The sequence below is a fragment of the Eptatretus burgeri genome, chromosome 4 (assembly GCF_056783735.1).
Source record: "Eptatretus burgeri isolate ZD-2024b chromosome 4, Ebu_testis_v1, whole genome shotgun sequence".
NCBI lineage: Eukaryota > Metazoa > Chordata > Myxini > Myxiniformes > Myxinidae > Eptatretus > Eptatretus burgeri.
Genome location: NC_140964.1, coordinates 137,910,146 through 137,936,353, shown reverse-complemented (window position 1 = coordinate 137,936,353; position 26,208 = coordinate 137,910,146). Strand labels below are relative to the sequence as shown.

Genomic DNA, 26,208 nt, shown 5'->3' with positions numbered 1-26,208 from the left:
ACTATACGGTAGCTGTAACTTAGAAACACGTTCAGTAAGTTCTGTGGTCGTCAGGAAGACGTCAAATACGTCTACATACGTCAATATGCGTTGGAGATACGTTACACATAGGTTCAAAGCACGTTACTCATAGGTTAGAAATAAGTTTCAGGTACACTAAACATTACCTCGACGTGTTTCGACTCATGAGTAACTTACCAGTAACGTGTGTCAACGATCGCATAATGTGCCTCCAACTTATGGCCAGCGTCTGTGGAACGTGTGAGTCATACGCTGGCATACGTTGAAAATTTTTGAGCATGCTTAAAATTTGTCGACGTGCTCGGCGTACTACGATGTATACCAGCGTGCTTCAGCATGCTCTTAACGTATACAAAATTTAGCCATAACGTATTCAACGTGTGCCAGCGTATTTGGCAAATTTTTCATACGTCGGCATACGCTGGCTAAAACTTCAAGGTGTGACAGGGCCTTGACACTTCGATGTCGAGTGCAGTTATGATTTGAATCGTCGAGCGGCAGCCTTTTAATAGGCTATGCCACGTGATCGTCGGCGATACGCTGCCGCGCTATGCATACGTTAGAATATTGTTGGGCATATGTTGTGAACGCCGACAACATGCAAAGCATTCGTTGGTATAAGTTATCTATAAGTTATCGAAACGTTCTGTGTACGTTACTAATACATTATGCATACGTCCAACTCGTTATGAATACGTCAAAAACTTAAAAAAAAAAATCAATAGTTCAGCGTATGCCAGCGTTTTACATACATTTTGATACGTTGCCATATGCTGGCTAAAACGTCAAGGTGTGACAGCCCCTTTAGCAAGGACGAATACATTTTCTCAATACCTTCGACTTGGAGCATGAACTCAGGATTTTCCGCCACGACAGATCCCACAATAATTCGATGTCGACACTTTCTCACCAGTAGATGGCCTCTAAATGTTGGGTGATTGTCTAACAGAGGTTTGATTATATAGAAACAATTTATTGATTTTACGCCCTTCATTTTTTGCCGCCATCTTGGATTTCAGGTTAAATACTGATCAGATCGAAATTTTATTGACACCAGTGGATTGCTGATCCATTAAAACCATGGACCAGAACCAGCAATTATTGAAGAAGTTATAGCTGTTTTCGTTATTTAAAATCCCGGTGGAGGCCATCTTGAAAATGACTGTTTTCACCCATTTCCGGATGTCAGATTTTGGTCGACTTTTTTTTCTATTGATCAGCATATCTAATGAAAACCACTGAGAAACCTTTTGTTGCAATTTGTTGTGGATTGGGTAGTTGTTTGTCATAAATTGACCCAACTAATTTATTTCCTGTGGAGGGAGAAGGTAAAAGAACAATGAACATTTAAATGAAAAACTCACTCTCTTTCTGTGCCTTTGACAAAATATGCACTACAAGTGGATCGCGAAAGTGCATTTATGAGTTGAATCTCCGCCGATGATACATAAGAATGCAAGTGCAGTGGTGTGTAACTTATGTGTGTGAATGGATATGCTGGGTTTGCTGGATTGCTTACATACACGACCGAAGGCAGTTATTCCTTGTGGATGTCATCCCGAACAGAGTCCATTTCATCCCAAAATACATTGACGTCCAATGCAGTTTTTGCAAACATTTGAAAAAGGTTATTTGTGGACCACATCTCTGTGAATTGCAGAATTTGTTAAACTGGCTGGCTGTTGGCCGATCTGGATCCGAATCTTCACCCAAATCGAATCAGTTTGTCCGTGTCACACACACACACACAACGTGCCCACCAAATTTCATCCGTGTCCATCCACAACTTTTTGAGATATCAAACAATCAAGAAGAAGATGTTGTGCAGATCACGATACTTGAAAAATAAATTAAACAAATTTGACCTCAAAAATAATTGGTGGTTGAATTGAATGACCAAATATGCATCTCCTGTTCAAATTCCAAGTCAATCAGATGAAAATTGAGGATTTTAGAAGTCTCACCTGAGATGTTGACCTTTGCCTATGTTGACCTTTTGACTTCAAAAACAACAGGCTTCTTCCTTATGACAAACTCTTCCAGGTGATGAACTTTCGTGAAGATCCATTTGAAATTGTGATCTGTACGTCATAGTCAGACAGTCAAACAGAATAACAAAATCGACTGACCAATATACTTTAAAAATCTTCGATTTTACAAGTAACAAAGACAAACAAACAAACAGGCAGAGAGGGGTGAAAATATAACCTCCTTCACCTTCGGTGGAAGAGGTGACGATTCAGCCTTGCGGAGGTGCTGAAAATGCTTTACCGAGTGCTATTCATGTTCCCCTCACCAAAGGAGAGGGAATTGTTTTGGGGTCCGTTTGTTTGTTTCTTTGTCCGCACAGAATTTTAATGTTTTTCTCCGCAACTGCTTGTCGGAGTAAGAGGAAATTTTCATCATCGGAGCGACAACTGATGTGGAATGTTTTATTTTATTTTTTGTATACATTGTCGAGGCTCATATGAGAGAGAACATACAACACACAACAAGGGGGGCAGGAGACAAGAGGGGCGAGAGAGGGAAGGACAAAACAGTGGGAAACACAAACATGAGGAGATCTGTGGAAGGGAGAGGAATGGAGCGAGGAACACGGGGTAAACAAGGTGGACACCTCAGGGACTTTCAGGTCCTTACATGACAGGAATCTTTCAGGAAGGAAAGCAGGGAATTTGAAGGAGGTGGGTTTGGGGTGGATTAATGGGATAGAAATGATCATGGTTTTGGATCAGTGAAGATAAGAGGTGTTGGAGAAAATCTGTTTTGAAGATCTTGAGGGAAGAGTGGGATTGAAGAGAGTGTGGGAGTTTATTCCAAAGGTGAGAAAAAAAAGAGGAATGAAAGAGTGAAGGTGATTGTTCATTGGAGAGAGGGATGACTTCAAAATTAGTCTTGTTCTGAGTAAGTCCTCTCTGCTGATCATTTTACGCATTTTTTGTGTTGTACCTGGGGGTCTTCTTTTGTTCCGAGATGTTTGAAGGATGCTTCGTTTTCTAGTTGCTGTGTTATCTGGTCTTTTTGTATGGATTTATTGCATGCTCTGAGGGGTGGAACCTCATGTGGTGATTCAAATCGCTTTTTCGGGAGAAACCTTTATCACATGTGGAACATTTGTGAGGACGCTCTCCTGTGTGGCTGTTCATGTGCTTCTTCAAATTGCCTTTGTCTGAGAAACCTTTATCACATGTGGAACATTTGTAAGGTCGCTCTCCTGTATGGATCCTCAGATGCTGATTCAAATTGCATTTTTGAAAGAAACCTTTATCACATGTGGAGCATTTGTAAGGACGCTCTCCTGTGTGGATCCTCATATGCAAATTTAAATGGTCTTTTCGAGAGAAACCTTTTTCACATATGGAACATTTGTAAGGTCGCTCTCCTGTGTGGATCATCATATGCACATTTAAATGGCCTTTTTCAGAGAAACCTTTATAACATGTGGAACATTTGTGAGGACGCTCTCCTGTATGGCTGTTCATGTGCTTCTTCAAACTACCTTTGTGTGAGTAACCTTTATCACATGTGGGACATTTGTAAGCACGCTCTCCTGTATGGCTGTTCATGTGCTTCTTCAAACTGCCTTTGTCTGCGTAATCTTTATCACATGTGGAACATTTGTAAGGACGCTCTCCTGCATGGATCATCAGATGCACATTCAAAGTGAATTTTTGAGAGAAGTATTTATCACATATGGAGCATTTGTAAGCATGCTCTCCTGTATGGATCATCATATGCAAATCTAAATGGTCTTTTCGAGAGAAACCTTTATCACATGTGGAGCATTTGTAAGGACGCTCTCCTGTATGGATCATCATATGCAAATCTAAATCGCCTTTTCGAGAGAAACCTTTATCACATATGGAGCATTTGTGAGGATGCTTTCCTGTATGGATCATCATATGCAAATCTAAATGGTCTTTTCGAGAGAAACCTTTATCACATATGGAACATTTGTAAGGACGCTCTCCTTTGTGGATCATCATATGCATATTCAAAGTGCCTTTTCGAGAGAAACGTTTATCACATGTGGAGCATTTGTAAGGACGCTCTCCTGTGTGGATCATCATATGCATATTCAAAGTGCCTTTTCGAAAGAAACCTTTATCACAGACAGAGCATTTGTAAGGACGTTCTCCTGTGTGGGTCCTCATGTGTATTTTGACATTTCTCGTTGAAGTAAAATCTTCACTGCATCTCTTACACTCATAATACATTTGCCTTTCAATAACCTTTTTGGGTTTGTTTAATTTAATATTGATCTTTGTGCTGTTTTCACCAGACGTACACTTGTATTTTGAAGGTCGTGAGTCTTGTTCTTTGGATTGTTTCTTCAAAGTGGATATCTTCTTCACTGTGACACTGCTCCTGGATCTTATCTGCCCAAATGGACTTCTTGATTGGTCTACAAAAACAAACAACAAGTTATTTCACATTTTTTGTCAAATTCAAAATGCAAAATATTTCATAATTTCAAAAATTTTATAAACCCTGAATTAAAAATATTGAATGTTCATTTTGTAGGTTTCTGCTCACCTGTTACAGAACAGACAGGACTGCCATTTGTCAAATGAACATCTGTATCTTTCTTCACAGAAGAATATCTTAAAGTTTCTGAAACAGATGAACCGTTGTGTCGTCTGGATTTCACATTTGCAGGAGAGACATCACCTGAATACAATGAAGGACATGAAGTTAAAAACACTGCCAAATATAAATCCGGTCAATAGGTGGGATGCAATAGACGTCACTTCCACTGTTAGGACGACGCTCCATATTGCTGCCGCAATTACAGGAGGAAAGGAGGTGTTTACAACGATAAATATATATATATATATATATATATATATATACATATACATATATATATATATATATATATATATATATATATATATATATATACATATACATATACATAAACGAGCGGGAGTGTGGAACAACCATTTCAGAGGTTCGGTGTTTCCCCATTCTTGACTCAGTGAAAACATAAATTGATGTGCTTTAGCTGAAAAAGAATTTTGTGAACTCTCACGTTGACTTCCGGGTTGGGAGATATTATTATTATATTTTTTTTTTTAACACTTGTTGATCGAACTTCTCACTCCCAGATGCTGCATCTACCAAATGAAAGCGAATTTTTCCAAACCAGAGTCTTTGTGTTTTTTTGTTACATGTCCGTCCATGTGTTGCTGTCATATCCGATCATAAACACAACCCTTGTGAAATGATGTATGGATGCGAAAGAGGCGTTTTGCGCACACGCAGTGTGTGTGAGAATGTGCGAGTGTGTGTGTGTGTGTGTGTGTGTGTGTGTGTGTGTGTGTGTGTGTGTGTGTGTGTGTGTGTGTGTGTGTGTGTGTGTGTGTGTGTGTGTGTGTGTGTGTGTGGGTGTGTGTGGGTGTGTGTGTGAGTGTGTGTGAGTGTGTATGTGTGAGAGTGTGTGTCTTTTCAGTGACTCGATTCGACTCACCAGACACTTCAAACTCTTCATTGATGAGAAATGCTTGTTATTTTAAAAGCATTTAAAAATGCTTCTTTCCTTATTTTCCATGAAGAGTACCTCACCTTCACCATCCTCTCTTCCTCTTCTTCTGAAGAATATCTTCATTGTCCAATTTGGGAATTTGGAATCAGCATCCCTCCACTTCATGTCCCCTCTTTCTGCATCCCTTTTCACCCGACCCTCTCAATGCTTCCCCCCACACCCACCAACTCCAACATTGCACAGTATTTTATTTATTAATTCCCCTCACCTCATCCTCTGGAATTCCCCTCATCCTCATTCCCCCCCCCCCCACACCTCCAAATCACACCCTCTCATCTCCCCATTCAGGTTACCCCTCATCTCATCCCCTCCCACCTTCCACCCATCCCGCCCCTTCCGACACACCTTCTCAGCCGACGCCCCCCCTCCCCAGTCCCTCACCCTCCATGCCTCCCACCCTCTCAACACCTTCTCCCTCCTCTCACTGTGTGAACCTCAAACATGTGAGGCCTCCGCTCTATCCGGACAGATCTCTCAATCCAAGCTGCAGCTTTCAGCCCAGACATTATCAGTGTAACAATCATTTCTCCCATCGGATGTCCATCACAATATCCATGCCGAAACGAGGGGTAAACAAACTACTTCCTTCATGTGGATAACTTAAATGTGCTGTTAAACATGGAACACTTTGGAATGTCATGTCATTTCAAAGAAAAAACATTGACTTGGTATATCAAAAATCTAAATGACTTCAGCAACACAAAATTGTTCCAAAAGAGATTCCATAAGTTACAAGAAAAAACACATTCATGGTTGAATAACAAGGTATTTTTTGATACTCGTGTGTATAAAATAGTGACGTACCAGACTTGGGTGTTAATCCATCATCCTGACAGTGGAGGTTGCAGACATCACTGAAACCGATTCCCTGGAAATCAGGAACATTTTCCAGCTGCACATTTTTGAATCCAACAAACTTTTGGCAGAAACTGGAAAGTTCTCGAACAACATTCTCCAAGTTGACGAACACACTTCCCAACAGAGAAGATCCTGCAAGCTGGACAACCTGTGGCTTCAAAAAAGATTTCGTAAATTGACAGAAGTCAGCGTACATTGCAAATTTAAATTTCTCTTTCGTGAGAGAGAGGAGCTCTGTTCGCAATGAATCGGAGTCTGTACAAGCTCGAAGAACCTTCCGATTCTCAATTCCAAGTACATTGATCACTGCTTGGGCTGTTTCTGCTCTCAGACCTTGTGATTGGAGCCATTCCAAGAAGTTGTCCATTTCACCGATGACCTGCCAGGGACACAATGGTAATGTTAAAAAAGGAAACGCTGGACATGTTATTTTCTTTACTCTGTATTTTATCCCATCAATGTGGGGTTTACAGCCAGTTTGTTCACCCCGTGTGGGCTGGCAGGATGGCCTTGAGGTGGGCACACTTGCTTCTGAGTTGTCCAGCTCGGGTTTGAATCCCGATACGGCAATAAACTGTCACCATCGTGTTTCACAGACAGGGAAAGGGATCAATGTGTGTGTCGTCCTTCAGATGAACGTTCAACAGGGCATCCCCTCTTACAGCATTAGTTGGTGGACATTAAGGTCCCCACGGCATCTTTCTTGAAGAGTAGGCGAGCTATCACTGGCACACTGCCCAAATTCCAAATTTCTTCTCTCATTTAGAGGGGGCACGAAATCAGTGGTACAATCACACTCGAAGCAATGACGTAACCAGCAGCCATTGCAAACAAAATGAAAGAATGATAAATGAAAGTGCCCCATCACCACCTCACCTCCACTCTTCCCCCTTGCTCTCCAATTATTGTTTCATGAATCAGCATTTAATCAATGTCCGTAACCAAAAAGGCAATGCATCAACAGGAAAACCAAGGTTGCAAAAAACAAGGACAAAACAAACAGAAAAGCCATGGTTGGGAAGAACCTCTTATTCCTTTTCTTCTTCATCATTTCCTGGTCATTTCCTGAGCCTGGTGTTGGCTTAGTGGTTAGGGTGGTGGCTTGGGATCCCAGGGTCCTGATTTCAAGCCCCGTTGGCTGCTGAATTAACACCAGGGGGTTGACTCAGCCTGTCATCCTTCCGAGGTCATCGAAATGAGTACCAGTGTACTGGTCCCGGTGTATGCCCCGGTTCGAATAGGTGTACCATATCCCTGTGTGTCGTAAGAGGCGACCAGGGTTGGCGTCAGGAAGGGCATGCGGCCATAAAACATTTCCTCAAGAAAAAGCCCAACCCCTGCACAGCAGGGAAAAATGGCTGTAAAAACGGTCATTTCCCTTTCACGGACACCCAGCAGGACGAAATACAAAACCTGCCAAAGGGCAGAGGAGCTCGTGAGCCAAAGCCATCCATATCTGGTGCTAACTGCATTTGCGGACGTCCTACTTCAGTCGGTTGCCTTCCCGAGGTTAGTCGCAGGATTTGCACTCCGGCCACCAAGAAACACTTCACTCTGCAAAACACACTGTTGTGTGTGTTGGGGTGGTGCTGAGGTGTCATCCACCAAAGTCTCCTCGGGTTAACCTGAGGCTGTTCCTTTGGGTGGGTGCCTGCAGTGTCATATCCCGAAGAGGTGGGGATAAGCCAGGCATCTGCCTTGGGTATGGTCTGACAGCGACACCTGGAGTACTGGTGGAAAGCTGACACAGCGACGTGCTGTGAGCATGCTTCCAATGAATGAATGAATGAATTTCCCTTCACACAGAGTGAGGCCAGATGTGATCAATCTGCAACTGAGCCACATAGGGCCGGCCCACACACGACGCCGCACACAAGAGTTGTCTTCAGAGCCCCCCCCCCCTCCGTTTGTTCAACATTTGAAAAACTTATGAGGGGGTAGCGAGTGTAGGCAATGATGATGGGTGCAGCGAGTGCAGGAAGTGGTGAGGGCAGGCAGTGTTGAGGTGGTCGTGAGGGCAGGCAGAGGTGAGGGGGGAGCAAGGGTATTGTCACGGGACAGTGTGTGGTTGATGTCGTCTGTTCTTGACCCCGAAACTGCCTCTACCCACCCACTCCCCTTTCCTCCTCCACCAAAATTAGTGTATTTTTTAATTACTATTATTTAATTTTAACCCCGTGGTGATATCCCTGGACCTGCCCCACTTTTCTCGTCCCCACTCTCCCCCACCCCCAATCCTCTTGTTAAATTGAGTCGTGAGCTTGACGGATTTATTGAATCGGAATCGTGGTGTCAGTCGAGCACAGACATGACAGACCAAATTTGAATTGCCACCTCCTGTGCCAAATTTCCTTGTTCATGACTGTTGTACACTGCATGGCCAAAAGAATGCGGACACCCCTTCTGATTGGTGGATTCGGCTATTTCAACCACACCCAGTGCTGACAGGTGTATGAAATCAAGCACACAGCCATGCAATTTCCATCGATAAACATTGGCAGTTGAATGGGCCATACTGAAGAGCTCAGTGATTTCAACATGGCACCGTCATCAGATGCCACCTTTCCAACAAGTCAGTTCATCAAATATCTGCCCTGCTGGAGCTCTCCGGTCAACTGCAAGTGCTGTTATTGTGGAGTGGAAACGTCTAGGAGCAACACAGGTCAGCTGTGAAGTGGTCAGCCACACAAGCTCATAGAATGGGATCACTGAATCCTGAAATGCGAAGCACAGAAAGATTGTCTGTCGGCGATTGCAACACTCACGAGCGAGTTCCAAACTGACTCTGGAAGCAACGTCAGCACAAGCGCTGTTCTTTGAGAGCTTAATGAAAGGGGTTTCCCTGGCCGAGCAGCCACACACAAGCCAAAGATCACCATTTGCAATTACAAGCCGCCATTGGAGTCTGGACCAGTGGAAATGGGCTCTCTGGAGTGATGAAACACGCTTCACCATCTGGCATTCCGACGGACAAATCAGAGTTTCACGGATGCCAAGAGAACGCCACTTGCACGAATGCACAGTGCCAACACTAACGTTTGGTGGAGGAGGAATAATGGTCTGGGGCTGTTTTTCATGGTTCAAGCTGGACCCTTTCGATACAGTGAAGTGAAATATTAACGCTACAGCATACAATGTCATTCCAGATTATATCTGTGCTTCCAACTTTGTGGCAAACAGTTTGGGGAAGGCCCTTTCCTGTTTCAGCATGACCATGTCCCTGTGCACAAAGCGAAGTCCATACAGAAATGGTGTGTTGAGATCGGTGTGGAAGAAGTTGACTGGTCTGCACAGAGCCCTGACCTCAACCCCAAACACCTTTGGGAGAATTGGAATGCCTGCTGCAAGCCAGACCTCATCACCAAACATCAGTGCCCGACCTCACCAATGCTCTTGCGGCTGATTGGAAGCAAATCCCCGCAGCAATGTTCCAACATCTCATGGAAATCTTTCCCAGAAGAGTGGAGGCTGTGATAGCAGCAAAGCGGAACCAACACCATGTTACTGCCCATGATTTTGGAATTAGATGTTGGATGAGCAGGTGTCCGCATGCAGTACTTTTGGCCATGTCGTGTATCTTTGTGGCAGGCTCACCCAAACCAGTCACCCCAGGCAGTCACCTGGATCACCTGCTCGTAAATCCGGCCCTGGCCCACCATCTCTATATAATAATAGGCTAATGCTATCTGTCTGGTGAATCCTGAAACACAGAAACACTCCTTGGAGAAAATTTTTTAAAATAAAAGTTGCTTCAAAATAATCCAAACCTGCAGGAAAAAATTTTTCAATCACAGAAAAAAAATTGAACGTGGGAAGTGCAGAAAGCTGGGTGGTGTAGAAAGGGTGGTGTCGAAACCACCTGGGTGGTGAAGGAAGCAACAGACCACTGCCTCGATATCTTTGCCGTTAAATATGATTTTAGAATTTTACACGATACAATTATGTGTTATCATATGCTGGTTCATCCATCCGTTTGTGTGTAACATTCCTTCCATCCGTGAAATATATCATTTGACGACAATGTTGGTTCGGTCAAGGGGATCGACAGGGTATTAAAAGGTATGAAGGTCTAAAGAGTAGAAAGGAGTCTCAGGGTCTTCAGGGTTCGAAAGGGATGAAGTGGATCGAAAGGGTCTTGGAGGTCTCAGTGTTCCAGAAGGTGTAATGGGTCTCAAAGGGTCTTGGGAGAAAAGATTGGGGTGAATATATGCTGAATGTAACAAAAGCACACTTGGTAAACCAAGCGCAGCATGCCAAGTCTGAACATCATAACATATCCCTCACTGGAGGTGAGGTTTCAGGAACATTCTCCAAGCAGGATGAAGATCATTCAAATCGTGCCACAGAGGGGATGGCTGAAAGGGATGGAAGAAAAATAATTTAGTTGTCTTTAACCTTCCTGAATCTTCTCCAAATACTTCCAAAGGTTGGCAGAAAGCAGACTGAAAGTCTGTTGCAAAATTGATAGAGATAGGAACACAGGAAAAAGGAATACATATGAATCATGCCATAAGGTTGGGGGGTATTGGACGCCACCAGAACGTGGGCCTAGAGTCGCACTTGTTGAGCTAAAAGATACATCAATGAAAAATAGAGTCCTCCAAAGCCAGGTGTTGGCTTCACAGTTAAGGTGGCTGGCTGAAGATCTTCGGGTCTTGAGTTTGAGACGTTGTCAGTCATTGAAGTAACACCAGGTGGGGTTAACAGCTTGTCATCCTTCTGAGGATGGCAAAATGAGTAACAATGCACTGGTAATAGAGGGCACTAAATTAGCAGCACAGTAATTCCCCCAGAAAATGCTGCAACCAGCAGCCACAGGCTGCACACGATAGCTCGCTCGCTTGGTCGGACAGCCAGTTCTGGGTAGAGTCTGGGTCGTTCCATTTCCTAATGATGGAGCTCACTGTGCTCTTGGGAACTTTCAACACTCTAGAAATTGTTTTATACCCTTCCCCAGATCAATACCTCCTCACAATTTTATCTCGGAGCTCTACGGACAGTTCATTGGACTTCATTTTGGAGTTTCCGCTCTGACATGATCTGTCAACTGTGGGACCTGATCTAGAAAAGTGGGTTTCTTTCATAATCATGTCCAATCAATTGAGTTGGTCACAGGTGGACTCCATTCAAGTTTTCGAGAAATCTTAAGGATGACCAAAGCAAAATGGATGAACCTGAGCTCAATTTGGAATGCCAGATCAAAGGGGTTGAATACTTTTTGACTCGAGACATTTCAAGCTTTTCATTTTTCATGAAACTGTAAAGATTTTCAAAAACATGTTTTCACTTTGTCATTACAGGGAATTTTGTGGAGATCGGGAACAAATTTTTTTTAAAATTAATCCATTTTACATTGAGGCTGCAACACAACAAAATGTGAAGGGGTGTGAACTCTTTCTGAAGGCACTGTCTGGTCTCGAGCTGTTTTTACTAAATCTCCCTGAAATTGATGTCATCACTTCCTCTGTACATGCAGAGTGTTATCAACACCTGGCAAGCTTTGTCACTGCATCGTGAGTCCAAAAATATGTTTTGTAAAAAATTAAACCCTTGATTGTTCTTTTTGACGTATTCATGAATTGTTCATTTTTGGTTTACAAAAATAGTTTATTTTTGCTCACATCTGCTTTGTAAAATGTTTTTTTTGTGAATCTATTTTTGCAATGAAAGGACATAAAAGCAAAGTGTCAAGTCTGTCTCTGTCTCTCCGTCAGCAAAGCCATGGGTGGTATTTGCATGTCGAAAATAATCAGTGAGTGTCTCCTCCATAACTCCAAAACCATGAAACCAAGTGGCACAAAACTTTGCCTGCACACCAAGGGAACCGCAAGGGAGTGTGTGAATGAAAACTGGGTGTTGGGATAAATTTAAACACTCCTTTTAAAGATCATTTAGGGGGTGCTCAATACAAAACAAACAAACAAAATAAACCTCACAGAAATGGTGGCACACCATCTTGGTCAGCCTTCTGTCACATCGCTGGTTTCAACCGGCATTTTCTTCAGCCTGCTCAAAGACACCTCAACTTGGAACTACGATCACCTCTCATGGACTCATTAAAGTGCTGCCTGTATTCAAAATCTAATGACACTACTAATGACATAATTAATAAATATGTATTGTTCATTTAGTACCCGGATTAACACATCAGAATCACCAGTAAGTGTCATACGTGGTTTTCCGGTCCGTCCACTCTCTGGGGACATTTCACTTCCGGTTGTAGAAAAAAAAAAACGAAAAAATAGGCTTAGCTCTCGGAGATTATGATAATCCTGTAGATTATTCTTCATTGATTATAATGCAACTTTCAGAATGAAAATTGGTCAAGTATTTATAGAGATATTGAGGTTTTAAAAATCGTTAGAGCCAGCAAATTCATTAATTATTAATTCCACAGAAGTTTCGTGACACTGCACAAAGTAACATGTCAGGTATGAAAAAACATTTTGTATGCCAGATTCATTAATTATTAATTCATTAATTATGGAATGTACTCATTGATATATTAATCAGAAAGCCCGAAGCATGCAGCATAATTTATCACTTTTCCCCTCATCCGGGATCCGTGATCCGTGGTCTCGCCCCACAGCCTGCAGCCCTATGTCCGCCGGTGATTATGTGAGATATCGGCACGATCAAGTGGAGCCTGCGAATTATCCCTGCTGATGCACTGAATTGATGCAATCGTTCGGCCAGAATATTCGTTGTCAAGATGTTGCGTGATTAAATCACCAATACAGTCACTCGAATTTATACCGCCGACATACTTCTTAACAATCACCTTCGCCCCAGAAACCACAGTCAATCTGAACCATGCTGGCCACTGCTCAGACGCCATGACCGGACTACTGCGCAGTTCTACTGCGCAGTTTGGTAAAAGATGACTCGGCATTTTGGCGTGCGCGCACGAAATTATATTTTGAAAAGAAATGCCGAAGTTTACATTTCGGGTTTTGAAACTTTTGCACCTTCGGCGGAAAATGTAGAAATATGTTTTATATTTATATTTCATTTCTCCTTCCTTCCATCTTTGCGAATCGCATCGGAGTTTTTGGCCATCTTCCAGATCACGTGACGATCAAACGGGAAGGAAATTCAAAAATCTGTCCGGTTAGATACAAGATAATATTTTTTACAATCATAATCAATAAACAGTTGCCGAATATCTTGTAAAATGGCAGACTAGATAGGTTTTGAAAATGGCGATTTTATAAATCGTGGAGACCGAAAACGTGGGGGTGCCGTACGGTCTTTGATTTGATGTTGCACGGTGACCTAAGGGCGTTCCTGCGGCGGCCATAGAATTTTCAAGGCAGACGCAAGGTGCACGCAAGGCGACCGCAGGGGCCAGACGGACGGTAACGAGTGGGTTAAATTTTTTTATTTTTTTTTCACCAGTTTTTTTGTTTCGGATTGTCGAATTGCTACGGCGAACGTAGAAATGAAAAAGTTATAACTCCGCGTTATAATTCCACGGCGACCTTACGGCCTGTAAAAGATAGCCACACGGCGTAGGGCCACCCTGAGGCCACCGCAGAAACTCTGCGGCCACCGCATGTTTCTGTCAATTCAGAGGGCGTACGGCCGCCGTATCCTCGCCGTCGAGCAAATGTGACTTAGGCCTAAGTGCCACAGCAATTTCAAAAGGGATCGTGTGACGGCGAGCCGAGTTTTTAGTGTGCAAGCTTGGTATTATAATAGAGATGGACCAATTATCCCATACCAACCAACCGCCACCCACATGGTGACTTTGAGAACAGATCGAGGCACCAGTTCAGTTGATGCATTACCAGGATTTTCAGTTCCCCAGTTCCGAAAGTTTTGCTTGTTTACCTCCCCGGACAAGTGAGCATGGTATTCGTCCGTCATGTGAAGTTTTTTGAGGAAGTCTGCATCTTCCTCCAATTTTTCTGAGAACCAATTTGCAAAGTCTAGTCGTTTGCATTTCTGTTGATCAGTAAGCACCGTTTCCATTTGAATTTTGTATGGAAAGGCATGAATGTCTTGGCGAAGGATCCTCTGAATGGTGCTCTTATGAATGTTTGTCTCGGCAGAAAGTCGTCGAATCGATTTTTTTTGGACTCTGAACAACTGCCTGTCTCACCATTTCCACATTTTCTTCACTACGTCCTGTCCTCTTCCGACCACTGTGACCCTTGTGAAGGTCATAGATGGTTCCCACATTGGTAAAATTTGCGATGGTGCACTTTATTGTCCGAAAGTTTGGTGCATGGCGCAAGTGGATACCGAAATGTCTCGAGTAAAGACGATGCACCTGTATGACACTTTTCGCCTGGTGCCAAAGTTCAACAATTTTCGTCCGTTGTTGTACGGTCAGTCTTGGCATTTTTCTGGCGCTTGCTTGGTATCAAAATAAACTTCAGTGTCTCTGGAACAAGAAATGAAGCATGAGTGACAAAATTATTGCCTTTTTAGGATCAAACGAAGCGTTTTAAAAGTTGTATATTTTTTTGGGACACCCTATATATTGTTGTATCTTTCCGCCCATTCGGCATGCGGACGACCGTTCCAGTCAAATCGCGGTCGCACGTCCACCGAAGGCCGCAATCCAGTCGTAGCTTCCGGACAAACGCCGAAACCCAGCTATGGGTGTTTTAATACACCATAAACGAGCCAATTATTCTGTCCATGCGCTACAGGGTCAATCGCCGAATTATCGATATACCTAACTATTCGCGCGGGCAGAAATACCGGGAGTTTATACCTCGACGAGAACTTGTACGGAAACCAGCCGCTGAAGCGTGCTTGTGCAGTGTGCGAATGCCGAGCGGTTTTAAATCGCCAAGTTCCGTTGGACAGATTCACTTTTAGGAGCTTTAAAAGCCAGTTAATTCTCCATACGCACCATCGCAGTCAATGGAATTAAGCGACACATGAGCAGGTTTACGTTCAAACAGAGGCATTTATTTTTACAGGCAATACAATGAATGGGGGTATGGGGAAAAAGAACAAGCAAAGCCTTCAGCCGATATCTATTTATTATAGATGCGAGCATGCACTTAACAATTCTACTTAAGGACAAGGTGCCACAGACTTTCATGCAAAACCCAAGAAAGAAAGAATCGGGCTCGTGAGCCTTTAATGCACTCAGGGCCGGGATGACCGGAACAGGCCCTGAGAGACCGAGCCGGTTTCCTGGCCACCATGGTGGCGACTCGACGATCTTTGGGCCGGTGACCTCTGGTGTCTTTGCCAGGACCCCCGAGCTCCGACTGCCTCCCTTGGTTGCGCTGGCGAACCTTCCAGCGAACTTCTCCGACGCGCCTTTCTCTCTCCCGTCTCCCGACTCCCAACTGACGACTCGGTGCCTCTCCAACTGCCAACCGACTGCCCTCAGCTCAACTGCTGCTCACCCACCAACTGCCAGCTTCACCACCAACTCACCAAATGCTTTCTCAGCGTTCCAACGCGGCCCTTTATCGGGTCCGCGGCGTTCACTCCTCCCTTCTCGGCGCGCGGGGGAAAAATCCGAGGAGTGATCGGGTTGTTTTACCTAGGAGCATACTTTTTGAAACCGTCACTTTTGTTTACCCATTCTGAGGGACCCGCCCCAACCGTCAATCCTGTTTTCGTCCCAGAATATCGGGGCGGGAGTTGTTGAGTTGTTGTTTTTGTTTCTGGAGGAGGGTCGTTCTTCTGGTTATGTTTGTGGAGATGCCATGGTTGTAAACTTTGTGGCGTTGTGGAGGTGGTGTGGTTGTGGAGTTTGTTGGCGTTTTGGTGGAGGTGGCGTGGTTGTTGAAATGTTTGTTTGAAATAAAAGATAGAACAGAATAACGGCAAACTCAAAGATTCACAGCCCAGCACACGAATAATTCCCTTTATACATCGGTGGGGAAATCTAACCTGGAACACACACTTATCGAAATAACTGATCTTCAGGGAACCTGGTGTTGTGTGACTTATCACCACCGTAACAATATATAACAAGGATAAATGTGTCCAAGAGCCGCGTCAGAAAGGTTTTGTCTTCACCAGAAGAAGAAGAACAAGAACACGAGGGGGAGCACTCGGTCGAGTGCAAAATCTCCGCCGCCAACACTGCTCGGTCACTCAAATGAACATGATATCCTATTCATTCAATTTGACGTCAACAGTGCTCACAGTTATAGTTTGCAACTTTCCCTTTTACTTTTAACTTTTACAAACTCAATTCATTTGTCATAACTCGATTCCTTGAGATAGAAATTGATTTTACGTGGGTATATCCACCTGAAGTTCCAAAATCAGCCGCAATTATAATTTTGGCATGTTTTTTGTTGGACATTACTGAAACATGTAGAAATGCAAAAAAAAAGAAATCGAAATTTTGTTGAAAAAAAAGTTGCAAATTTTTTTTTTCTCCAACAATTTTTTTTTGGGGGGGGGTTGGAAATCACTGAAAACACGCAGAAATGCAAAAAAAAAATCAAATATTTTTTCAAAATGGCCGCCATAGCGGCCATATTGGATTTTGGACCAAGTCCAAAATCTGATGGCATGATCCTTGGACCATACCGAATCCGCCCACCAAGTTTAGTCGAAATCCATTGAGGAATTTTACATAATACAGTTCACAAACAAACAAACAAACAATACAAGCAGTCAGAGACTGGTACTTACGAAATCGTCAACTCGACCTCTGACCTTGTCTCATAAAAGCTGTCTCCAGAGAAGGTAGCGACGCAAACCAGAAGTTTCTACGATGATTCTGTACCAAACCATCAAAAATCGTAACGTCGAGCCAAGCAAAAATCTCCATTTCTCCACACAATTATTCAATATTATTTTATCAAAGTCACAAAACCGTAATATTCGGCCATCCACCAACAATCTTTACATAATCCGACGGCTCAGCGAGTCAGGCATGCGACGACAACCTTTATTGGGATAAAAAATGACTTTTGAACACTATCTTTATCGAAAACACCGTCAGCGCGCACACGGAAAACCTTAACATGACTCAACGACGCGTCTGCTCGAGCGGACTGCATCATGGGACGACCCGTGACGAGTCGAGTGAAATATTTTTTCTACAATCTTAAAATGTCTCCAAAACATCCGATTGTTACCAGAATTTCGGCAACTGAGTTTTAAGCGTCCGAAGCGATCGCAAAAACCGAAGACAAAATTAAAATCGAAGTAAAAACGAACTCGTAACGTCGAGCGAAGCAAAGATATTCCATTTCTCCACATTAATTTACAGAATTATGTTTGACCTCACTGTGACCTTGACCTTTGACCGATTTTGACCAAAATCTAATCAGCGGCAGCCATCACCCTCCTGAATCACATGGTGTAATTTGACATTGGAAGCTTCTTCCGTTCTCGAGTTATCGTGCCGACAAACAAACAAACAAGCAGTCATAGACTGGTACTTACGAAATCGTCAACTTGACCTCTGACCTTGTCTAATAAAAGCTGTCTCTCGAGAAGGTGGCGAGGCAAACCAGAAGTTTCTACGATGATTCTGTACCAAACCATCAAAAATCGAATGTTTTGGATGTTTGACCTCACTGTGACCTTGACCTTTGACTGATTTTGACCAAAATCTAATCAGCACTAGCCACCACCCTCCTGAATCACGTGGTGTAATTTGACATTGGAAGCTTCTTCCGCTCTCGAGTTATCATTTTTTGGATGTTTGACCTCACTGTGACCTTGACCTTTGACCGATTTTGACCAAAATCTAATCAGCACTAGCCATCAGCCTCCTGAATCACGTGGTGTAATTTGACATTGGTACCTTCTTCCGTTCGAGTTATCTGTACCAAACCTTCAAAAATCGAATATTTGACCTCAACGTGACGTTGACCTTTGACCGATTTTGACCAAAATCTAATCGGCACTAGCCATCACCCTCCTGAATCACGTGGTGTAATTTGACATTGGTAGCATCTTCCGTTCTCGAGTTATAGTGCCTACAAAAAAACAAACAAACAAACAAAAACGGAAGGCATCAATATACTTCCGAAATCTTTAGATTTCGTAAGTAACAAACAAGCATTCATGTACTGGTACTTATGAAATCGTCAACTTGACCTCTGACTTTGTCTAATAAAAGCTGTCTCTGGAGAAGGTTGCGACGCAAACCAGAAGTTTCTACCATGATTCTGTACCAAACCATCAAAAATTGAATTTTTGACCTCACTGTGACCTTGACAGTTGACCGATTTTGACCAAAATCTAATGAGCACGAGCCATCACCCTCCTGAATCACGTGGTGCAATTTGACATTGGTAGCTTCTTCCGTTCTCGAGTTATCTGTACCAAACCATCAAAAATCGAATATTTGACCTCACTGTGACCTTGACCTTTGACCGATTTTGACCAAAATCTAATGAGCACGAGCCATCACCCTCCTGAATCACGTGGTGCAATTTGACATTGGTAGCTTCTTCCGTTCTCGAGTTATCTGTACCAAACCATCAAAAATCGAATATTTGACCTCACTGTGACCTTGACCTTTGACCGATTTTGACCAAAAGAAAATCAGCACAAGCAATCACCCTCCTGAATCACGTGGTGTAATTTGACATTGGTAGCTTCTTCCGTTCTCGAGTTATCGTGCCGACAAACAAACAAACAAGCAGTCATAGACAAGTACTTACGAAATCGTCAACATGAACTCTGACCTTGTCTAATAAAAGCTGTCTCAAGAGAAGGAAGCGATGCAAACCAGAAGTTTCTCCGATGATTCTGTACCAAACCATCAAAAATCGAATGTTTTAGATGTTTGACCTCACTGTGACCTTGACCTTAGACCGATTTTGACCAAAATCTAATCAGCACTTGCCATCACCCTCCTGAATCACGTGGTGCAATTTGACATTGGTAGCTTCTTCCGTTCTCGAGTTATCTGTACCAAACCATCAAAAATCGAATATGTGACCTCACTGTGACCTTGACCTTTGACCGATTTTGACCAAAAGAAAATCAGCACAAGCCATCACCCTCCTGAATCACGTGGTGTAATTTGACATTGGAAGCTTTTTCCGTTCTCGAGTTATCGTGCCGACAAACAAACAAACAAACAAACAAACAAGCAGTCATAGACTGGTACTTACGAAATCGTCAACTTGACCTCTGACCTTGTCTAATAAAAGCTGTATCTCGAGAAGGTAGCGAAGTAAACCAGAAGTTTCTACGATGATTCTGTTCCAAACCATCAAAAATCGAATGTTTGACCTCACTGTGACCTTGACCGTTGACCGATTTTGACTAAAATCTAATCAGCACAAGCCATCACCCTCCTGAATCACGTGGTGTAATTTTACATTGGTAGCTTCTTCCGTTCTCGAGTTATCTGCACCAAACCATCAAAAATCGAATATTTGACCTCACTGTGACCTTGACCTTTGACCGATTTTGACAAAAATCGAATCAGCACGAGCCATCACCCCCCTGAATCACGTGGTGTAATTTGACATTGGTAGCTTCTTCTGTTATTGAGTTATCGTGCCTACAAACAAACAAACAAGCAGTCAGAGACTGGTACTTATGAAATCGTCAACTTGACCACTGACCTTGTCTAATAAAAGCTGTCTCTGGAGAAGGTAGCGAGGCAAACCAGAAGTTTCTCATATGATTCTGTACCAAACCATCAAAAATCGAATGTTTTGGATGTTTGACCTCACTGTGACCTTGACCTTTGACCGATTTTGACCAAAATCTAATCAGCGCTCACGACCACCCTCCTGAATCACGTGGTGTAAATTGACATTGGTAGCTTCTTCCGTTCTCGAGTTATCATTTTTTGAATTTTGACCTTACTGTGACCTTGACCTTTGACCGATTTTGAACAAAATCTAATCAGCGCAAGCCATCACCCTCCCAAATCAAGTGGTGTAATTTGACATTGGTAGCTTCTCCCGTTCTCGAGTTAGCGTGCCTACAAACAAACAAACAAACAAACAAGCAGTCATAGACTGGTACTAACGAAATTGTCAACTTGACCTCTGAACTTGTCTATAAAAGCTGTCTCTGGAGAAGGTAGCGAAGCAAACCAGAAGTTTCTATGAACATTCTGTACCGAACCATCAAAAATCGTAACGTCGACCGAAGCAAAAATCTCCATTTCTCCAGGCAATTATTTTATATTATTTTATCAAAGTCACAAAACCGTAACATTCGGCCATCCACCCACAATCTTTACAGAATCAGATGGCTTTGCGAGTCAGGCATGCGACGATAACCTTTTTGGGGATAAAAAATGACTTTTAAACACCATCTTTATCGAAAACACAGTCAGCGCGCACACGGAAAACTTTTACGTGACTCAACAATGCATCTGCTCGAGCGCACTGCATCACGTGATGACCCGTGACGCGTCGAGTGAAATATTTTTTATACAATCTTAAAACGTCTCCAAAACATCCCGATTTTTACCAGAATTTCGACAACCGAGTTTTAAGCGTCCGAAGCGATCGCAAAAACCGAAGACAAAATTAAAATCGAAGTTAAAACGAACTCGTAACGTCGAGCGAAGCAAAGATATTCCATTTCTCCATATTAATTTACAGAATTATGTTTGACCTCAATGTGACCTTGACCTTTGACCGATTTTGACCAAAATCTAATCAGCACTAGCCATCAGCCTCCTGAATTAGGTGGTGTAATTTGACATTGGAAGCTTCTTCCGCTCTCGAGTTATCATTTTTTGGATGTTTGACCTCACTGTGACCTTGACCTTTGACCTATTTTGACCAAAATCTAAGCAGCACTAGCCATCAGCCTCCTGAATCACGTGGTGTAATTTGACATTGGTACCTTCTTCCGTTCGAGTTATCTGTACCAAACCTTCAAAAATCGAATATTTGACCTCAACGTGACGTTAACCTTTGACCGATTTTGACCAAAATCTAATCGGCACTAGCCATCACCCTCCTGAATCACGTGGTATAATTTGACATTGGCAGCATCTTCCGTTCTCGAGTTATCGTGCCTACAAAGAAACAAACAAACAAACAAAAACGGAAGGCATCAATATACTTCCGAAATCTTTAGATTTCGTAAGTAACAAACAAGCATTCATGGACTGGTACTTATGAAATCATCAACTTGACCTCTGACTTTGTCTAATAAAAGCTGTCTCTGGAGAAGGTTGCGACGCAAACCAGAAGTTTCTACCATGATTCTGTACCAAACCATCAAAAATTGAATTTTTGACCTCACTGTGACCTTGACAGTTGACCGATTTTGACCAAAATCTAATGAGCACGAGCCATCACCCTCCTGAATCACGTGGTGCAATTTGACATTGGTAGCTTCTTCCGTTCTCGAGTTATCTGTACCAAACCATCAAAAATCGAATATTTGACCTCACTGTGACCTTGACCTTTGACAGATTTTGACCAAAATCTAATCAGCGCTCGCCACCACCCTCCTGAATCACGTGGTGTAATTTGACAATGGTGGCTTCTTCCGTTCTCGAGTTATCATTTTTTGGATGTTTGACCTCACTGTGACCTGGACCTTAGACCGATTTTGACCAAAATCTAATCAGCGCTCGCCACCACCCTCCTGAATCACGTGGTGTAATTTGACATTGGTAGCTTCTTCCGTTCTCGAGTTATCGTGCCAACAAACAAACAAGCAATCATAGACTGGTAGTAGGGAAAGAATACTGGTTCTGGCTCACTTTTCCCCATGTAAATGAATGGGGGATTTTCAGCCATGAAATTTTTCTTTTTTTCCCCCTAAAAAAATAAATCCCCTTTTTAGCCCAAGGTATATTTATTTGTCTCCCCTTTTAACCTGGAGCCTGGTGTTGGCTTAGTGGTTAGGGTGGCGGCTTGGGATCCCAGGGTCCTGAGTTCAAGCCCCGTTGGCTGCTGAATTAACACCAGGGGGTTGACTCAGCCTGCCATCCTTCCGAGGTCGGCGAAATGAGTGCCAGTGTACTGGTCCCGGTGTATGCCCCGGTTAGAATAGGTGTACCATATCCCTGTGTGTCGTAAGAGGCGACCAGGGTTGGCGTCAGGAAGGGCATCCGGCCATAAAACATTGCCTCAAGAAAAAGCCAAACCCCTGCACAGCAGGGAAAAATGGCTGTAAAAACGGTCATTTTTTATTTCCCCTTTTAACCGAGGAGCTCTCTATTCAAATAGCCCATACAACAAGATAAAGATTTGTTAAAGGTGATTCTAAAGAAATATCTGAAACATCGAAGCCTCGGGGCACTCTCTATTCAAATAACCCATACAACAAGATAAAGATTTGTTAAAGGTGATTCTAAAGAAATATCTGAAACGTCTAAGCCCCGGGACACTCTTTATCAAATAACCCATACAACAAGATAAAGATTTGTTAAAGGTGATTCTAAAGAAATATCTGAAACGTCTAAGCCTCGGGGCACTCTTTATCAAATAACCAATGCATATTGTTTAGCTCACTCATTGAACCTATAAACATTTGTTCATTCTCAAATTCCTTCAATAGTTTAATTTTCTTTGCACAATAATCCCCATCTAAAATATTGAAAAACAAAACATTTGAATCTTTATATTTTTTAAGATACCCCTTTTGTGCCATTACGAAATGATAAACTTCTCTTAATGATCTCATCTGGCCACCGCCTGAGTTGCAAATCATTTTTGTACAAAAACCATGCCATAAAAAAAGTTTTGTTTCAAATGTTTTCAGTTCATGCCGTGAAAATGAGGAAGTGTTTTTTTTGACACGGCCGTGCTGTGTGAATGAGGAAGTGGTTTTGGACTGTCATGCTGTGAAAAAATAGGAACTATTCTGTGAGACAAGGTCTCGTGTTTATATTTTATCTCAGAACACGAACTGAAAACATTTGAATCAAAACTTTTATGGCGTGGTTTATGTACAAAAATGATTTGCAACTCGGGCGGTGGCCAGATGAGATCATTAAGAGAAGCTTGTCATTTCCTGTGCCCACACCCAATGATTAAGCAATCTCCTCATCGTTGCTTTATAAGTGATTCGCCAGACAAAGTTTCTGCCAGACGGGATTTTCATTTTTACAACTGGGGCATGGACGATCTTTCTTCCGATGAAGACAACAGCCCACTACAGAGTTGGTAAGTTTGTGTATGATTTTCTCTTTGAACGATGAAGCAAATGATTATTAATTAAATCATGATAATTCTGATATATATATATATTTTTTTTTCCCTGACAGGGCATTGGAAGAAATTGAGTTTACATATCACGACATGGTTCATGAAATTAATACTCTTATTGAAGAGATCAATGATTTTAGAAGAGAATTGAAAGACATTTACAATGAGTGGCACGAAGTCTTATCACGTCCTCTCATCTCGAAGGAATTAAACCAATGGTGAGACACGTGTGTGTGTGTGTGTGTGTGTGTGTGTGTGTCTCTCTCTCTGTCTGTCTTTCTACCTACCTCTCTCTGCTCTTATTGAAGAGGTCAATGATTTATAATGACTGGTCTCTGATCTCGAATGAATTAAACCAATGGTGAGGCACGTGTGTGTGTGTCTATGTGTGTGTGTATGTGTGTGTGTGTGTGTGTGTGTGTGTGCGTGTGTGTGTGTGTGTGTGTGCGTGTGTGTGTGTGTGCGTGTGTGTGTGTGTGTTGCTTTCCCTGTCTGTCTCTTCATCTATACCCTTGACTTATTATTTTTTTTTCAGCACTATCGCACAACATCAGCTGTTGAAGCAATCTTGTACAACACATGATTTTCTGGAGGTAAATATTTCTGAATTATTATTAATACCACTCGTACAACACATGATTTTCTGGAGGTAAATATTTCTGAATTATTATTAATATCACTCTCTCTTTAGAATGCCGCCTTATGTTGGTTGCATCATTAGTTTGGACGTGGTTTTGTCAGTACACTGGAATTCATTTTATTGACCTTCAAAGGATGACAGGCTCCTGGTGTGTTAATTCAGTGGTCAACGAGGCTTACTCATATTACCATGTAATTATCTTTATAAAACCTAATTATTATCCACTTTTTGTTTCAAAACAGAATATGGTGTCTGAGTTTCGAAATCACAAGACATCTGAAGAAGATTGCTGGGAAAGATTATACATTCTCGCAAATGAATATTAAATATTTTCAATATTAATAAATTATATTTGTTTTGTTTACAATTACTTGATTCTGAATTACAAGAAAAGAATAAGAGATGTAAAGGGGGGGTGGGGGAGGGGGGTAGGTGCGCTCCCCCAATGACCCATCACCCCTCATCCCATCCCTCCCCTCCCCATGTGTGTGTGTAGGGAAGGGTGGGGGTGGGATGAGGGAGGTGGTGGGTCAAAGGTGGGGGCGCACAGGGGGATGAGGGGGTGGGGCTTGTGTGGGCAGGGCTTCGTGGGGCTTGTGTGGGGGGGGTGTGTGGGAGGGGCTTGTGTGGGCGGGGTGTGTGTGGGTGGGGCTTGTGTGGGTGGGGCTTGTGTGGGCGGGGTTTATGTGGGTGGAGCTTGTGTGGGAGGGGTTTATGTGGACAGGGTTTATGTGTGTGGAGTTTTTGTGTGGAGCTTGTGTAGGCAGGGCTTATGTGGGAGGGGTTTATGTGGGCAGGGTTTATGTGGGCAGGGGTTTATGTGGGTGGAGCTTGTGTGGGAGGGGTGAATGTGGATGAGGCTTATGTGGATGAGGTTTGTGCGGATAAATGGATGGGTGGAGAGATGGGGGGATGGGTGGATGAGTGGAGCTTGTGTGGATGGGTGGATAATTTTTTAATTAAATAAACATGTTGTGTGTGGGGGGAACTAATTAACTAATCACTAATTATGTGAATATGATGAATATGGGTGGAGCTTGTGTGGGGTTTGTGTGTGTGGAGCTTGTGTGGAGTTTTTGTGTGGAGCTTGTGTGGAGCTTGTGTGGGGTTTGTGTGGGGTTTGTGTGGGGTTTGTGTGGGGTTTGTGTGGGGTTTGTGTGGGGTTTGTGTGGGCGGGGCTTCGGTGGGAGGGGCGTGTGTGGGCGGAGTCAAAAAGGGCGGAGTCAAAAAATTCAATTTATTGGAGCTTGTGAGGAGGGTGTGTGGTGGCGTTTGTGTGGGGTTTGTGTGGGCGGGGGGCTTGTGTGGGCGGGGCTTGTGTGGGTGGAGTCAAAATGGGGCGGAGTCAAAAAATTTCAATTCATCTTTGTCTTTTGTAATTCCTGTGAATAAAATGAACCTAAAATCTCTTCCCCTTCCAAATCATATATCTTATAAGTCCAAGGAACCGTATCTATTACATCAACAATTTTAAAAAGCTCGTTGGTCCATCTTTTCGTATAACCTTTTTCAAAATGAGATTTCCACCTATATATTCTTACGATATCACCAACTTTGAACTTAGGTTTTCTGACATTAATTTCTTTTTCATATTTTAATTTTGTAAATGTTTCTGATGGTTTCATATTTGTTGCCGTGTGAATCGTGTCATTATACTTATCCACAATATCCTGAATAAAAGATGACCATTGTTGTGAACCGAGTTGTGTGAATTTTTTATATAGTCTCTCTTTTAAGGTACGATTAAAACGTTCAACAACAACTGCCTTCCCTTCATTAAAGGTACTGTATAATGTAATACTGTTATTTTTTAGAAAATTCATAAATGTCTTGTTATAAAACTCTCTACCCTCATCAGTCCACAATTTTTTAGGTTTTCTCTTACTTTTATTAAATATCTGTTGAAAAGCTAACATAAGAGTATTACCTGTTTTGTTTTTTAAAGGGACAACCCACACATATCTACTCCTCAAATCAATAACGGTTAAAGCATACTTGTACCCCTTATCATTATTGAGTTCAATCAAATCAGCAGACCAGATATAATCTAC

At 42.6% G+C, this 26,208-nt stretch overlaps 1 protein-coding gene and 1 long non-coding RNA gene across 6 annotated transcripts in view; one reads left to right on the top strand and one right to left on the bottom strand.

Annotated features, from left to right (window-relative positions):
* Nucleotides 1-2,108: 2,108 nt before the first annotated feature.
* The window catches only part of LOC147029212 (uncharacterized), a 299,659-nt gene continuing 275,559 nt past the window's right edge, over nt 2,109-26,208 (bottom strand). For 3 of the 5 annotated variants that reach the window (XM_085876422.1, XM_085876423.1, XM_085876421.1), the window contains exons 2-5: nt 17,051-17,138; nt 6,374-6,806; nt 4,558-4,692; nt 2,109-4,426 (exon numbers count right to left, since the gene is read on the bottom strand). In XM_085876422.1, the coding sequence (XP_085732548.1) occupies nt 3,030-4,426; nt 4,558-4,692; nt 6,374-6,794 (1,953 nt within the window). In that variant the 5' untranslated portion in view covers nt 6,795-6,806; nt 17,051-17,138 and the 3' untranslated portion in view covers nt 2,109-3,029. Of the gene's footprint in view, nt 4,427-4,557; nt 4,693-6,373; nt 6,807-12,363; nt 12,434-17,050; nt 17,139-26,208 lie in introns of all 5 variants that reach the window. The other 2 variants (XM_085876425.1, XM_085876424.1) reach the window with 1 other exon arrangement.
* LOC147029215 (uncharacterized) lies at nt 21,923-24,518 on the top strand. The gene is made up of 3 exons (XR_015056864.1): nt 21,923-23,735; nt 24,053-24,110; nt 24,400-24,518. It is a non-coding gene; the product is annotated as an uncharacterized LOC147029215 (long non-coding RNA).